Source organism: Lepisosteus oculatus, chromosome 11, assembly GCF_040954835.1.
Source record: "Lepisosteus oculatus isolate fLepOcu1 chromosome 11, fLepOcu1.hap2, whole genome shotgun sequence".
NCBI lineage: Eukaryota > Metazoa > Chordata > Actinopteri > Semionotiformes > Lepisosteidae > Lepisosteus > Lepisosteus oculatus.
In genome coordinates, this window is record NC_090706.1 from 41,686,756 (window position 1) to 41,703,116 (window position 16,361).

General features: G+C 39.4%; 1 protein-coding gene across 2 annotated transcripts in view; it reads left to right on the top strand.

Moving 5' to 3' along the window:
• The window catches only part of psd2 (pleckstrin and Sec7 domain containing 2), a 110,040-nt gene that overhangs the window by 63,807 nt on the left and 29,872 nt on the right, over positions 1–16,361 (top strand). For both annotated transcript variants that reach the window (XM_006632120.3, XM_069195377.1), the window contains exons 4-6: positions 11,471–11,665; positions 11,985–12,065; positions 13,065–13,177. In XM_006632120.3, the coding sequence (XP_006632183.2) occupies positions 11,471–11,665; positions 11,985–12,065; positions 13,065–13,177 (389 nt within the window). The remainder of the gene's footprint in view (positions 1–11,470; positions 11,666–11,984; positions 12,066–13,064; positions 13,178–16,361) is intronic.

A 16,361-nucleotide genomic window follows, 5' to 3' on the forward strand; every position in this document is an offset into this window, starting at 1 on the left:
TGCATCATTAATCATTCTGAAATAGCTCAGCTGCACCATGTTTCTTTTTGTTCTTTTTGTACACAACAGTGGACAGATTCCTTAAAAAATGCCCTAGTGCTCAAGCCAGACCACTGCACGTATCATGTCTAGTCAACTGTCCAAGTTACTGAACTATTATTAATTCCATACTGAACAGTAGAAAAAATTCAGCTGAGCAATGCACAGATCAAGTCAGAGTGTCCAAGCAAAGAGAGGTCAGTGGGAGAGGTATGATAAGATGCACACCTTCCCCCTTTTCTCTGTTGGAGACTAATTCCTTTTTATAACTTGTCCATTAAATTAAGAATTCAGCTTTTCACAGAAGAAGAAGACAAGCTCTTCATTTTGCATCTGTAATTGACATTGATCAGAACATTCAGAAACCTGATTACAACAGTTCAAGGTCAGCTGCACATGAACAATGCAGTGTTGTGATTGATTAGCTACTACATTTACCAGTCAGATGTAATTGACTCATTGACAGGTGTTCCACCTCATTAACAACATTTGTTCTTCTCTGCACAACCATAAAACTAAAAGGTGGCTTTTATTGTACTAGAAAACACGGATCTATCTGGATACACTGTTAACTGTGTTAACAATTTACTGTGGCTACAATTTAAGTGGCTACAATTTCCATAGAAGATAATCCTATAAATGTGTGCCTGCATAAAGAAGGAAAAACACTTAGTGGAAATTGCAGAACAGGAAAAGATTTCTCCACAGCAGTGTTAGTCCTTAAGGTATTTTATTTTAGAAAGGAAAGTTGCTGACTAGGCAGCATTTCATGTTCCAAGAAGATAAAGACCTCAAAACACTTAGAAATATGTTCTGAAACTATTTGAAATGGGATTCAGTTCATTTCAAGATATTTATGTTAAAGATAAGATTGAAAGCAAGTGTATTATTATTATTATTCTAGGAACCTGTATGAATACAGCTCTACTGTAAAAAACTGTTACAATATTCACATTAGAAGTGTGAAATGAACATATATCCACCCTAGTTCCCACCTCATTAACATATTTTTTTTTTATATAAAGTTTTGTTGTCTTATAAAAGTGAGTATGACTTTCCGTAAGGTAAATTATTTTCTCCCAGTATTTGAATCATTCTGAATGAATGAGCTTCCATAGGTTTGCCACAGTGAATGACTTCAGACTCCAGGCAATAGAATTATTCTCAGTTGACCACTCCTATAGGTGGGTTAGTGTGGTTTTCAGTGACATGTTGTTTCCTGTTTTAATGGTGGTAGAGAAAGCCGAGGAGTGGAATCAGTAGCTTTTCACTGTAACCATGTTTCATATAAAACAGTATTTATTGGATCTGAGAGTGCACAGGGAACACACATACAGAAAATTCCCAGAATTCAAAAGAAAAGCACTGAAATTGCTAAGAAACTGTTGTGAAACCTGCCCAGGTATACAAAACTAATCCTTTGTATACTGGCATGGAAATACTTATTTTCAGAATGAAACAAACATCCTGAACAAGTGTATCAGTGTGACTGACGTGTTCAAAGAATAGAAGTAGGAAATGTTTCTCTTTTTATAGAGTGCTGTATACTTCCTGTTGAAGTTTTATTTATAGGAAATTTACATTGGCTGTTGGTGTACACACAGATTTGAATCCAGCAGTTTTCAGTTTATTCAGAGAATGCTCTGTTTCCTGTGAAGTGGGGGTACAACAACAGGTTCTGAAGATGCCAAGCTCTTAGTGTTCAGAGAAAGCTGGTATCATAATTTGTCGCAAAGATAACGACGTGTTGGGATTTTAATGAAAACCTAATGCACATTATAGTGGTCCTGGTGGCTGAAGTTGGCCAGATGAGATATAAAATGAATGGTGTGGTCCAAAAATGCACCTGTGTTAACCTGCATTTAATAAATATGATTGCATAAGGTGTAGTACTTTAAGTTACATGGAATAATAAGTATAGTAGGAGGATAGTACAGCACAGAGATTTCTGCTGTTTGGATACACCTGCGATAACACTGCAATAAATGACGTGTCAAACCATAACAGCACATTTATAAAGCAGAATGGAACAGTGCAGAGGTTAAACATGAACTTAACTTGGAACCAAAAAGCATTTCTGAGTTTATATGATAAAGAAGGGAGTGTAACAATTGGTGCTTCAGATCAAAACAAGTGAAACGTGATTTTTTCAGTATTCTGTTTTTATCATCCTATTTCAAATATGTGTTACAGTAAGGTACAAATATCCAATGATTAGTACTTGAACCTTTTCCTGTTCTTGCACTGTTCTGTTTTTTCAGTAAAACCTTAATGTAAAAGGGATGTGGGAGTTCAGAACCAACTACCCAGGCATGTTGATGAAGAAATAACTGTATCAATCAGTTACTTCAGCACTGTCCAAAAAGGCTGGACTGGCCCAGTGACACCTTCCTTATGATAACATCTAAATACTGTGCTGCCCCATATTACTTTTCAATGTAAAGTGCCGCAGTAGGATTTCTCTGTTTTATCAGCATACTGTAGGTGGTTTGTCAAGGTAAATGGTGAAACATCATCTACTGTACACAGGTTTAATTAACTGTCTTTTGTTAAGAAAGAAATTTGAGAGCATTCATATCCTTCCAATTGAAAGGATTGTACAGGGATGCAGTGATTCTGTCGATATACAATACAATAAGTCTGTCAAAGGAAATGAACTGAGACCAGTCAAATTACAGTATGTGGGATTAGTCCCAGACTTAGTATACAATCCTAAATAGCATACAATAGCTGAATAATATTCAAAGGTGTTTTTGAATTCTCTTTTTCCCGATCTGTTCTGTTCAAAAGCTCATATCAGAAATAACAAAACACTGATAAAATTCCCAAAACATTTTGTGCTTTCTAACTGCTTTAGCGGTTTGAGCTGTACCTGGTCATTTGACTCATTCATTCTTTTTTACATCTTTTTGTTTAATGTAAGGATCGATCCCTGAGACTCTAACTACCTTTTTAAAAAAAGATTCACATAGATGATGTTTGTTAATAAAGAGACACATGACACACATGTCAAATAATGTATGTGTATAAGTTCATTTTTAATAGGTGATCAAGAGCCAACAGGTTCTGGAAAAATGAAACTGCAGATCAGGACTTAAACATACGGATATACTAATTAAGTAGAAAAATAATGGCATTGAGAATCTGGACCACTGTGCTTTTTAAAAAGTATGAACCTCTGACCCATGTTAACTATTTCAATGGTCTCCTGAAACGTCGACATTCGATGTTCACCTGCTCCTGGTTTGATGAAATGAATGCCATGCTTGGAAAAAGCAATGTTTTTGGAAAATTTAAATGTAAGCTGGGTCCTCCAAAGAGAACTCAGGCAGTGAAGTCTGATGTTTTCATATTATTTGAAAACTGAAGTAGTGCATCTACAAGAGTGTGAAGTATAGATGGAACCTCAAGCTTCCTTAGAAAGCATAAGGGAATCAAATTTATCCTGTGCTAGAATTCCTATAATTCAACATTAGGGTTTAACCAGTATTAAATTGGCATTTAACGAACAGGGTCTGGGAATACAAACAGAGCCTATGACATGCTAGATTTTAAATTTCAGTTGCAGGTGGTAAGCATTGGGGATAATGCAGGTTTTTGGACTGAGGTTAATGTGCAGGGAACAGATAAGATAAGGGGTGAATGCTCCAGTAAGTATTATGTAATAAATGGAGTACCAACACTGGTCTGTACAGGACCACTGCTCTTCCTAATTTATCTCAATGCTCTAGATGCTGGTATAGTTGCTATACTGGTAAACACTCTGTGTATCATAAAAGAACATTAAAAACACAAAGAAAAAATGAGAAAATGTGCCAGACACCTGGCAGAAAACATTTATTCTAGAGAAATGCAAGTAACAGATTATAAATGTAAGATTGGAAATGCTGACCTTGAAGATGTGACTTCAGAGAAGACTATGGGGGCTCTTGATTCAAATATTTTAAATCCTGAAAGGTATTGATGAAGCCGATCCGAAAGGACCTCTTCAGAATCAGCAGTGAAACATAAATCAAACACATGGGCCAGACACATGGATTCGTACAGGGAAATGAATTTAAAATTGAGAACAGGAGGCACTTTTTGCCCAAAAGGTTTGCAAGACTATGACATAATCTTCTCAAGCACAGTGTGAAAGCTGAATCCCTGTCTTTTTTCAAGAAATGTCTGAACCACATCCGTGGGTTGCTTGGCAGGTAGAACAAAAAAACTAACTGGATTGTCTTTCTTATGAAATTCTTCTGGGACTTTGGCCACTGCACTGCTGCTGAGTGTCTGCACAATGCCTGCAGTGGTCAGTGTTGACAGTTAACGCAGACAATTAGGGACAAAAGTCAATGGCAGAGTAAACCATTCCCAACAATAAGTAAACCATTAGCAAATCAGTTTTAGCAATTATGAAACCAGTTTCTGCAAGAGTCAAAAGGGGAGCGCAGAAAAAAAAACATTTAATTAGGAATGCAGGCATTTGAAATCTCTCAGACATAAATGGCAAAGTCCTTGTGGAATAACAAATGCGGCAGAATCTAATCAAAATATTAATTAATATGTTAGCACATTAACTGTAACACATGCAATTAGAGTAAGGATTAGACATCTGGAATGCCTTAAACACAACAAAATGCTGATCTGAATAGCGAGCGGATCAATTCCCAATTAAAAATGTTGAAATAAAAGTTGAAAATGCAACAACTCCTAACTTAATTCAACAAGGATTCCAACCTTTAAAGCAGGGTTTCAAGCAAAGTTGAGTTATTTTAATCATATCACTTTATTTAGGAAAAATGTGGACTTCTCCGTAGTATTTCACAAAATGTATTAATGACCTTCGGATTCATGACGTTAATTGTCATGTTAGCCTTCTGAAAGCCAACTAATGTCAATATCAAAAGATGTTAGCTGACTTTTCTGCAAAGAAGATACTGCCACTATTCTTCCGAAAGGTTTCCAGTAAATAAGTGGTCTTTCCATTCTCTGGTTTTGCGATGACATCTCATGGCTGGAGCTGTGGCTAGCCACACCTTCCCACACTTCACAGTCCTTTATCCTCATTACCACCAGAGCTTTGATAATGGTGTTACTACATCTACTGTGATTATAGACATGCTTAAGCAATGTGTATTGTGTGTATTAGATCTGTCTCTGAGTCTATGTAAATTCCGCCTGGAATTTCAGTCTGATCACTGCTGAATCTAATGGTGGACCCAACCATTTTTAAAGGAATTTACAGTACTGGGTTACAATGTATCAAGGGCTGATTGCTGCTCAATAAACAGATCGGGTCACTATGAACAAGGTCAGAGTCAAGAACTACATCTGTGTGCATTGGCTGCACAGGACCAAAGTAAAGTTTAATTCCCCATTTAAAAGTAGAAAGATCTGAAACATTTTGGCTGTTTGTCAGTTGTAAGGGAGCGAGGTACAGGAGCAGAAATATGAAGCACAAAGAACAAACCAGATAGAGAACAAAGATCCTGCTAGGTGTAAATGGGCACAGAGCAGGTGAGAAAGAGCGTCCAAGCAAGGGGAGATCTGGGGGTGAGGTCTGAAAAGCTGAAATCTGTAAATCAATGCAGAGCATTTAAAAAGAAATTAGCCTATCACTAAGAGAAAGGGAAAGGTGTGATCCAAGGATAGTCTTGGTTTCTGATGTCCTTCTGTATCAGGAGTCCTGAAATCCCTGTAAAAGGAAACAGACGGAAAGGTCAGTGAAATGGAAATCAGCTTGGTGTGATCTTTCATCCTTGCTGCTCTGACACATCCTCTGAAACATTCAGCCAGTCTTCTTCCTGTCTCGCCAATGTAAGTGACAGGACATTTTTTGCAAGAAATGCAGTAAATTACATCATATTATATAGATACACAAGATTTCTCTGAGCGAATTTAAATTGGTCATCTAAATGTGTGATGCTGCATATGTATTTGCAGGTCACGTAGCGCTCATGCAGCTCTCTTGTGGACAGTAGCTGTGGGCAGCGAGGGGAGCTGTGGACAAGAAGGCTGCATGAGATGATTGGGGGCTGCAGCTGAGGGCAGTTTTCTTTGATATACCGAGGAATCGAAAGGATGTTGGGGTGAAAGGCAAGCTGCCTTGATGCTTTGAGGACAATGTCATCTCTGTTGCGGAGCGACTGGAGTGCTTTTGGTTCTCCTTGCCTGAGGTTGGACCCGTGTTTCCTGAGAGTGGAAAAGAGTTTGGGAATGAGTTTGTGGCCCGGTTCCACAGCGTTGGTTGGGATTCGTTTTGCTAGTGATGTCAGACAGCAGTTTGTTGTCAGCTGTAGTTGAGGAGATCTTGTGACAGATGAGCTCGGAGGTGAATTCTGTGGTCAAAACTTCTGAGGGTTAGGCTGGGCCTGGTACTGGGACAGAACTGATCTTTGCTGAACAGACATTCACTTATCCTGTCACAGAGAAAAGTTAGAGGCCATGCTAACTTTCCTCCTTCCTCCTTCTTTCCTTCCCTCCTTAAGGGCTGGTCAGTATGCCTGCCTATTAATGTTCTTCAGCAGGAAGAACCATAGCCAGGACCAGTAGAAACTCAGGTCTCTAACTACTTTAGAGATCACCTATCTTTATTTCAATTTTCCGGGGATTCCCGGGTTCCATTCAGAGTGTGGGATTGATCCAGTGCCCTGGGGAACCTGCAGTTTAGACCTTTGAGAAGGGTTGGGAAGAGTGTCCAGTGTGACTTCTGCTCTGCCTTGTTTGGTCAGTGAGTGAGGCTCATTGGAAACGGAGATACATGTTTTTTTCTTCTCAGCTGGGGCTGTAATAGGAAACACGATTATGTTATAATAATGCAGAACATTCTAATCGGATCATAGATTTTGTGGCTCAGGAGTTTTTTTCAATAGTTATGAAACACATACTGTTATTTTAGATTAAACAAGTTGCTCGGACTGATTTGGGGAGTAGAACAGAGTAAAGAAGCCAATTCATAGATGGGGTTTATTAGGAGGCCATGATTGGTAAAGGCCAGGGGGAAATTTGTCCAGGACGCCAGGGTAACACCCCTATTGTTTTTGAGAAACGCCCCAGGATTTTTAATGACCACAGAGAGTCAGGACCTCGGTTTTACGTGTCATGCGAAGGACAGCGCCTTTTACAGTATAGTGTCCCCGTCACTATACTGGGGCATGAAGACCCTCACAGACTGTAGGATGAGCGTCCCCTGCTTACTTTCCCTACTGAAAGTAAAACTGTAAGATCACAAGTCTCACACAAGCAAAATTTTGATGTCTAAAAAGGCAACACTTTATTCTGTAAGAACCACGATACCATTCCAAAAGAGAGACTAGAGTTCAAGTGAAGTCAAGACAGCGAAGACTTGAACAATACAGGTATATCCACTAGCAAGCGCAGCCACTCCCATCGCGGCGAACTCTGCCTTAGGTCCCCAGGGCCTGGAACGCCTCGTCATCAAAAGAAATTCAGACGTACCCGAGACACATTCCAGAATCTTAACTGAATAGACATAAAGAAACCTTTGTTAAATGTTCTGAACGTTTTACAGGGTTATAGGTTTGGCACTTCTGTTTTTGCTTAGCACCCAAAAGCTACAAAAATAAGAATGAGAAAAGTTACAAACATGGCTACAGTCACAGTATCTTAACATGATATTTAATTTTACTTTTGATGCTTAATTTGCCATTATTTGCACACTTGGCCATGGCCATACCACACTACGCACAAAACAGCTTTTGGGATTCTACCGTTCTTCACAGACGCTTTGTGAGACTGTGGATTTAATTTCCCAAAACTATAAGCTTTGAAAATCTCTGTGATGGGCTGGTGCGCCCCGTAGAGTTCAGCCTCGCATTGCGCCCTGCTGGGACTCCTGTCTCACCCACACCTCAGTATTAAGTGGATGAATGAGTTGTGAAAACTAAATCTAGAGATTAAGGGTGTATAGGTCTGTCCAAAAATAATTTTTAACTTCTATTTTAGTAACAAACCAAAAACTGATGATGTTGCATAATAAAAGAAAAATGAAATGGTGGGCTTTTCAAAACTCTTTTACAGTAAATACTTTTTAAGAACTGACAACAATTCAACACGCTTAATGATTTTACCATGAAGAGTAACCTGATGACATTGGTCATTCGTGGAATTCAGACTTCAAAATATTTTACAAAATAATGGAAATTTTAAATTGTAGGTACTGTAGATGAATAAAAACTTCACTTAAATGAGATTATAGGAACTACAATTCACGTAATTTCAATACCAGATCAACAGCTGGTTGTTATGGCTACTGCAGTGCTTGTGTACGTTCAAGGTACTGTTAGTGCAATTCTTCATGCCCCAGCTGAAAACTGCTTATAATACAGCCTGCAGCTAGTGTAAACCTCCTTCCAAAAACCACATGCCCTCCATCCTGAAACAGGCCACAACTGGAGTGCTGGCAGACTCATTGAGATCTTATAATCCTCTAGAAGCAGTGCTGGTAAAGGCATGCACTCTAGGAGAAAACAATAACAGCTTTACCCATGAATAAAATCAGTCTCAATATAGTGCCGGCATGTGCCCATTAATGACGTATAACATCTAAATACTTTCTTTGAAATACAAGATAGCCAAAATAGCTTGCTTCCCTTTCAGTGCCACAAAACCCAAAACCCATTCCACAGTCTTTCCCAGTAACATGAAATACTGACAGACCCAAGAATGTCACTACAAGGAACTGCTGAAAAACACCAATCTTAGCTCCTGACAGAAGGCAGAGCACTGGGCTTAACCTAGGACATCACAATAGATGTACGGACAGTTCTGGTATAAAACATTCACCTTTGAGCTACCTTCCTCTCTCTTTCCAATACGAGAGAGCTGATATGTGGTAACTTTACTATTTGAACTGTGGCTGACGTTGCATTATCCAGGTGGGGCTGCACACTGGTGGTGGGGGAAGGGAGTCCCCATTACCTGTAAAGGACTTTGAGTGGTGCCCAGAGAAACGCTATACAAGTCTAAGGATGATATTATTACTTTCATAGTACTACAGCTGTATGCGTTATCCCATTGCTTGTCATTATTAATTCCTCTACTTTTTTCTTGTTCAGAGATTTTCACATTAATCACAATTTTATATACTTCACTATTGTATATTGTGTGTATATGCCATTATAGATGTGATATTGGTATGATATTTTAGAAATGTAGTGTTGTTTTCTACACGTACAATACGATATATTTTGTAGCAGTACTTATGTGCTCAGATTAATACTGCTGGTTAGTGATATTTTTCCAGGGATACATGAGTTGTGTTTCACCACTGCAGTGTTGACGTTTGGCCCCAGTTAAACTGTGGTGCCGGCTAGTGTTCACAGCAAGGCCAGGTCCTTCTTGATGTGCAACAGGTAGAGTTGTGTCACAGATTGAGTAGTTTTTGCCTGGAGACGTGCAGTGGTAGCTGTGGTGGGAATGTAATGTATTCTAAGGTATTGTTTTCTTTTAAGGACAAATGTACATTTTTGTACTGTATATTTGTATACATCTCTGAAAGAATAGCAAAGCATACGTAGGCCAGCTACTCCTTTGATTATTGTGGGCCATACGTTTTCATGGTAGACTCTTTGTATATTTTTAAACTTTCATAGTCTTTTTTGACTTGAATAAATGCTATGCAAAAGTAAACACTGCAGTCAGTTTTGGTGACGTGTTCTGTGTTGACATCCATATTAGGATATTTTTATCTTGAACAATGGCAGAAAGACGCAGCAATAAATCTTATGCAAAAGTCTTTGCCATGAGAATTTTCGGATGGAGTGAGCTTAGACTGAGACGAGCTGAGACTCGTTTACATCTTTTTACTGCGGTAAGCAACGGAACAAGTTCAATGATTGTTTTGAAAACTTCTTCCTTTAGAAGTTGAGAACCAGGAGATGTGCGTGCTGCGAGGCTCCATTAGTGTGGCTGCTCTAATGAGAACTGCGGGTTGTTTGAGATGGGGAAGAAAGTAATTGGGTAATAATTAGATGGCTAGATGACATGCCATTTGAATATACCAGCCGTTAAATCCCATTTAAAAGAAGTGAGGTGATTAAGTACCATCTGCAGAGCTGAGTGGCGAGGGGGGATTTCTCCACCGCCGCTCCTCCCCCGAGAGCACGCTGACAGAGAGCGTGTCAGCTGCGCGTCCCGGAGACGAGGATTTCTCCGAGAGTGCCGCCCGCAGGATTGCGGAGGGGCCTCATGGCATGCGCGCCCCTCTGGGAATTAACAGAGGCAGGGCTCAGTATTCCGTGTGAGGGGTGTGTCAGTATTTTTACCTCTGTGTGCTGTCAGTTGGTATATGGCTCCATCCAGACTGCAGGGCTGTCCCACCACCCGCTGCTGATACTGCCTCCCCAGTTGACAGCCAGATAAACCCCATGGTTTTACTATAAACTCTGCCACTGTTTGGGGGTCGGCATGGTATTAAGAGTTTCAGTTTGTCAGCACTTCTTCAAACTTTTACTTTTATTTACAAAGATAACCTGAAAGGTCACAGGAAAAACCATTATCTGACCTTTTCTGTTTACTGTATGTATTATTATCATATCTTTATGTTTGCAGATACCGTAGTGTAGTTGTATTTTTATGATCTTTTTCACATACCTGTACTGCTGTTTTCACATACTGAGCCAATACTGTAAATGACTGTGGATATCTTACTTTAAAGTTTTCAGTTTAAAATGAGTTTAAAAAATGTAAACACCATAGTTCTGTAGATACCTTTTTTCTTATTTCTTAAATGTTGAACAGAACTGATGTCAAAGACACTGATTGTGGACAAGGTGTCAGGCAAGGTGCCTTCAGTACTAGTCACGGACTGTGACTGTAGATCACTGTGTTCTCTGATCGCACTGATCAGCACAGGATAACCTAAGCAAGATTTGTCTCTTTAAAAGTAGGATATACAGTAGCCTAAATACGGATGATAAGCTCAAGGAATCTATGTGGTCTTGTGCACTACAATACCAAAACTGTACATACAGTATAATGCAATTGTTGCATAAATATTGAGTGGTCAAGGTATGGAGAGGACAGCATGTTCTCACATGCTAATCAACTCAGCTTGCAGTGTTCTCCTACTTTTCCTACTTCCTACTTCTCCTACTTTTACTCCAAACCATGTATCTCCAGCCCTGGAGTTCCCAGTCCAGCCCAATTCATAGGTAGCCTGTTTCTAAAGATTGGGAGGAACCCAAGCAAATGTTCAGTTGCGAGTCCCAGCAGATTTGTGTAGGATTGAGAGCTGGGGATCACTACCGCCAGGGAAGGTGGCAGAGTCTCCTGCGGCACGTTGTATAATGAGTGCTGTAATGACATGCTCGTTAGGTAGGTAGTAGATTTTAGAGAGGGCTGGGGCTTCCTGAGAGAGGTACCTGCTTTCTCTCGCAGTAATGTGACAGAACTGTGACCTTTGCTGTCCATCTTGCTGCTGCAGTGATGCCAACTTGAAGGATGTCCTCTCTGACTCGGACTCCGAGATGGGCAGCATGGAGCAGCTGGAGCACGGGAGCACCGATACGCTCGCCAATGGCTGCAAGGCTGACACCGAGGCTGCCAGAAGACTGGCCAAGCGGCTGTATAACCTCGAGGGATTTAAGCGCTGCGATGTTGCCCGGCATCTTGGGAAAAAGTAAGTGTGGTACCTGCAGGAGCGATGACTGCCCTCCGATGTGTCTGCCGTGCTAAAGGAATTTATTTTCTTATATTCAACTTGTATGTTCAGAATAGCTGTGAGCTCAAGTGTGCTGGGTGTTTAAGGCTCCTCTGTCACGGAAGGGCAGTTCAAACGGATTTTTCTGTGGATTTTTTCTGTTCAGGCATGTACAGTATTTTAGCCCTGAGTTCATTTCCAAGTCTCAAAGTTGATTGGTGATCTGTCTCTCTGGCTTTTTCACAAGTCAAGGTGTGCACTGCACAGATCTAACAGTCTCCCATGCTTCTCTGCACAGCAACGAGTTCAGCCGGTTGGTTGCAGCAGAGTACCTTAGCTTCTTTGACTTCACTGGCATGTCTTTGGACAGAGCTCTCAGGTGGGTAACCATCACATACTGTAGCAGATGTCTCTCTCACTTTTCCATCCATCTTTGCTCTTTCTGTTGAAGTTTACATTGGATCTTTTCTTAGCCCCTTGGTACTTATTAGACCCCTAGTAGTCGCCTGGAGGACCTGAACACAGGAGTCTGTCCTGTTTTCTGCACTGAACCTCATGGAAAACATTAAATAGAGTAAATTTTAATATGTATTATTAAGTCTCAAGTCTTCAAATTGTCCCAGACATTGAAGAATCACTTGGATAGGAAGGTTAGGGCAAACAATGTTTTATTTTTCTAATTTAAGTAAAGAATGGAATGTGTTCCAAACTATTTTTTCTCATGTACTCTTATGTTCCCCATGATGGTTTTGTTATATATATAGCAAGCAAATTTATTTATTTCTGCTTTGTAAAAAGATAGTCTTTTCAAAAACAAGATTTAATTTTTAATTTTGCTGTCCATCTCTGTTAATGTTCACAACATCTTCACCCACCCATTCTATTCCTTTGAATCTCTGAAATGATTTCTGTGCAGTACTGTGTGGTAATGTCTAATATGTAAAATAACTGTTTTCTTTAGAAGCACTTATTAGATAAATAAACATAACACCTTCACAATGTTACAGTTCTGTGTAAAACATCCAAACGGTAACCAGACTAATTTTTATCTAATACTTATGCTCATTTAACGTATTGTTTAATAAACTTGGAGAATGTAACCCATGAGCTTTGTTCTGTGTGTCTTCCTTCTGAAGTGCATATGAAGTGCATATCATGCATGATAAGACCATAAAGAACTTTACATAAATCAGAGGTTATTGATCCATGAGTGTCATCAAATCTTTTCTGGAAATATCCTGCTGACAGTTTGACATTACTTGGTTTGGCTGCTTGTTTCTTTAAACTACCCTGTGTGAGAAATAATGCTTGAATCTGGTGTGTGTGAAATGTTTTGGTTTTTGCTAAATCCCCTCTGTTCACTGCTCTTGTTGCGCAGAACATTTCTGAAAGCTTTTCCCCTGATGGGCGAGACCCAGGAGAGGGAGCGAGTTCTGATCCACTTCTCCAGACGATACTGCTGCTGCAATCCAGAGGGTATGACCTCAGAAGGTGAGTGCTGCTCAGAAGAGCAGAGAGAAAACCAGCTTATGTCAGATGCTCCTGCACTTGTGTCATTGAGAGGATCCAGCAAAACTGTTTCTTTATCACATCCTTTCTCAATCCACCTCTCTTTTGCAGAACCAAACTTTACACCATGTTCCAATAATTAATTGACACATTAATTAATTCTCTCATGGCAAAACACTGTCAGTAAAGAATATGCAGACGTTACCTATGATGTGAGGCATGTTGTTTTCCTCTTGTTCACCCACAAAGCACCTAATCTTTTTTTGACAATGACCATATCTTGAATTTCAGTTCTTGTTCTTCTGCGAAACAGACAGTTTTTTTTTTCGAATTCTGATCATTTCAATTATGATAAAGGAATTTAAGCATGTGAATTTCCTTCATATAAAATTGAAACAAATTATACATGTAATTATGGGGTACATTCTAAAAAGTTAACTTCTGAATTTGAATGATTTCTCATTTATGAGTACGTGAATAATGGCTGGACCTTCTACTGCTTCAGATTTAATTGCACTAAAATGGTCAACAGCTCAAGAGTGGCCTCGATTTCATTGTAACAGCACCTGTACTGTTGGTCTCGGGTCATGATCCTCACACTGAATTGCATCACCGTAACGTTTTCCACATCCACGTCTCCCAAATTTTTGTCTCTGCATTAGTGAAGTCACACCAGGCTGGTTTTATTCATGATTAACATCTAATTAAAGACTTTTTAATTTGGGAGAATTTTTGAAGAATTTTGTAGATATCACATTTACATGCACTCATTTAAAAGTAATTAGCACTGATTGCTCCGAATAGCAAGCAGATGTGTGTTTTGAAAACGAAACAGTTGCATATGAATGTTGTGGTAAACGGACTACATTAATTTATTGGAGCTTTTTTGATTTTGTATGCTGAAATAATAGAATGCATTTATAGTTTTACTTATGAGATAAGGGTTTTCATTTGTGAGTTTAGGGTACCGTTTGGCAGTAATTGAGGTAACTCAGCAAAGGAAATAAACAAAAAGCAAGTTACCAGTGGCTGAATGAACTAGGTAGGATCATGGAGTGGGATGTGTGTCCTCTTGCACTTCACCAGTAATATGGCTGCCAACGAGCTCTCTTTTCTCCATTGAAAAGCAGAATATCCCCACTTCAAAGATGTACAGTAGCATACTGTACTGTATGTCTGATCTGAGCTGGCATGTCTTTTTCAAGGTAAACACAGATGGCTCAATTGTGATGATACCAAGTGTGATATGAATGATGCCATGCTCTGAATCACACCACATTTTAAACGTATTGATATCACCACTGCTCTGCGTTTTGTCAGTCAACATCAAACTGCAAATGTCTCTCTGTAATTATATTAAGATCTCTGTCATAGCACTGTTATTGTTTCTGGGCGATGTGAATCACCCGGGATGATGGGATTCCTTTTTTAATGATAGAAAAGTGATTTTAGCTTGGTTGAGAAGGCAGTTCTCATTACTCCAAGCCAAAGGTTAAAGCACAGGAAAAAGCACCAATATTGCTCAATCCCAGAAGCGACACTTTATTATTCTTTTGGGATTGGAACACATTTGTTATACTAGAAGCTACTGAAAGAGGTTTATTCCTTGCCTGGAAGGAAATAAGCTGTGACTTGCAGACAAATTCTTTGTTTTTTGTAAGTAGCATTGCATATAGCCCAATGTACAGCCATTCAAAAGAGCTACATGAAAGGATAATGAAAAGGATGTCTTTAACATCAGATTTGAGTGAATGGTGTAATGGTGCTGGCTGTGAGAAGCAGGAAGGTTTATTTTAAAGACAAATGGAAGTTCTGGTTACACAGGTATACTCATTGAAGGCTGTAAACTGTGTTGTATATTAATGAATATAAACAGCTGGATTACTAGATGCTGTTCGCCTGTTCAATGGTCCGTTTGGAAAAAGTCAAGACTCCCAAGGCTTCCCTGGGCTGGTTGGAGCTCATCTCTCTAGAAATGTAAAATTTTTCAGCTTTTAAAAAGGTCTGATCTTTGGCAGGAGGAGTGAATGGCTGACCTGCATCACATTTGCTGCACACAACACATTAATCGTTAGTTTTCTTTTCAGTAAAGGATTAATGCTGAATGTACAAAAGAATGTCCCCCAGTTTAAGAAGCTCTCTTCTGGTCTCAAAGTGCACAGGTGAGCAGAGTCATAGGGTCACTGCAGCAGTATAGCATGTACAGCACAGTATGTGTGTGTAGTGCATGGAACCAGTGTCCCCTCTGTATGAGTTTGAAACATTTGGTATGATGCAGAACTACTGATGTTATGATCAGTTTGCCTCATTTTCCAAAAGACTCACTGACCCTGAATCTGCGAACATCGTTATATATATTTAAGTATTTAAACAGTCGGACTCCGGGGGATTTATAAGCTTTTTCCAGAGTGTGCTTAATGAATCACAGTAATCCAGACTGTGGTGAAGTGCCAAGGAAGTATATTTTCCAGCGATGTCTATCAAGCTGAAAGTAAGCCCTTTACCTGCAGGTTGAAATTTATTATGTAATATATATTTTAAAGGATGTTTTAAATGTTGAGTAATTAAGAGAAAAATAAAAATAAAGTTTAAAGTTAAACCATCTTTATTAATATATGTTTGAGCTGACATATATAGTAGCTTATACTGTATAGATGACTTTTATAGCAGGTTTTTATCTCAATTTTCCACTGAAAATAAACTCCACACTGGGGTCCTATAACAGTGTGCCCGGTGTTCCTACATTTGTAACATTTGAGTCCCTGATTCAACTCGTTACAGCTGCTGAAGGTTTGTGTGAACGGCAGATATTGATTAATACTAGATTTTATATTAAAATCAACACAAGCGGCTGTGTCACCTGGATATGCACATCCAGCAGGGTACATTCTCAGCATCGCTCAGAAGGCATCCAGAAGGCTGGATTGTTTGTCCAGCAGTCTCGTATATAGTGTCTCTTGCTGATAGTGGTTTATGGTTTACACTGGCAACACAGAAAACAGATTGGACCACACCTTTAGAGAGCGTCTCAGAGCAGCCGTGGTTAAACATCTCTCTGAGATAGCAGGGCTCACCACTTTCATTGCTAGGGTGGAAAAGCATCGTATAAATGGAAGTAATTATTGTTATTTAATGTAACTTAAGAGGTGCCAATTAAAAAGATATA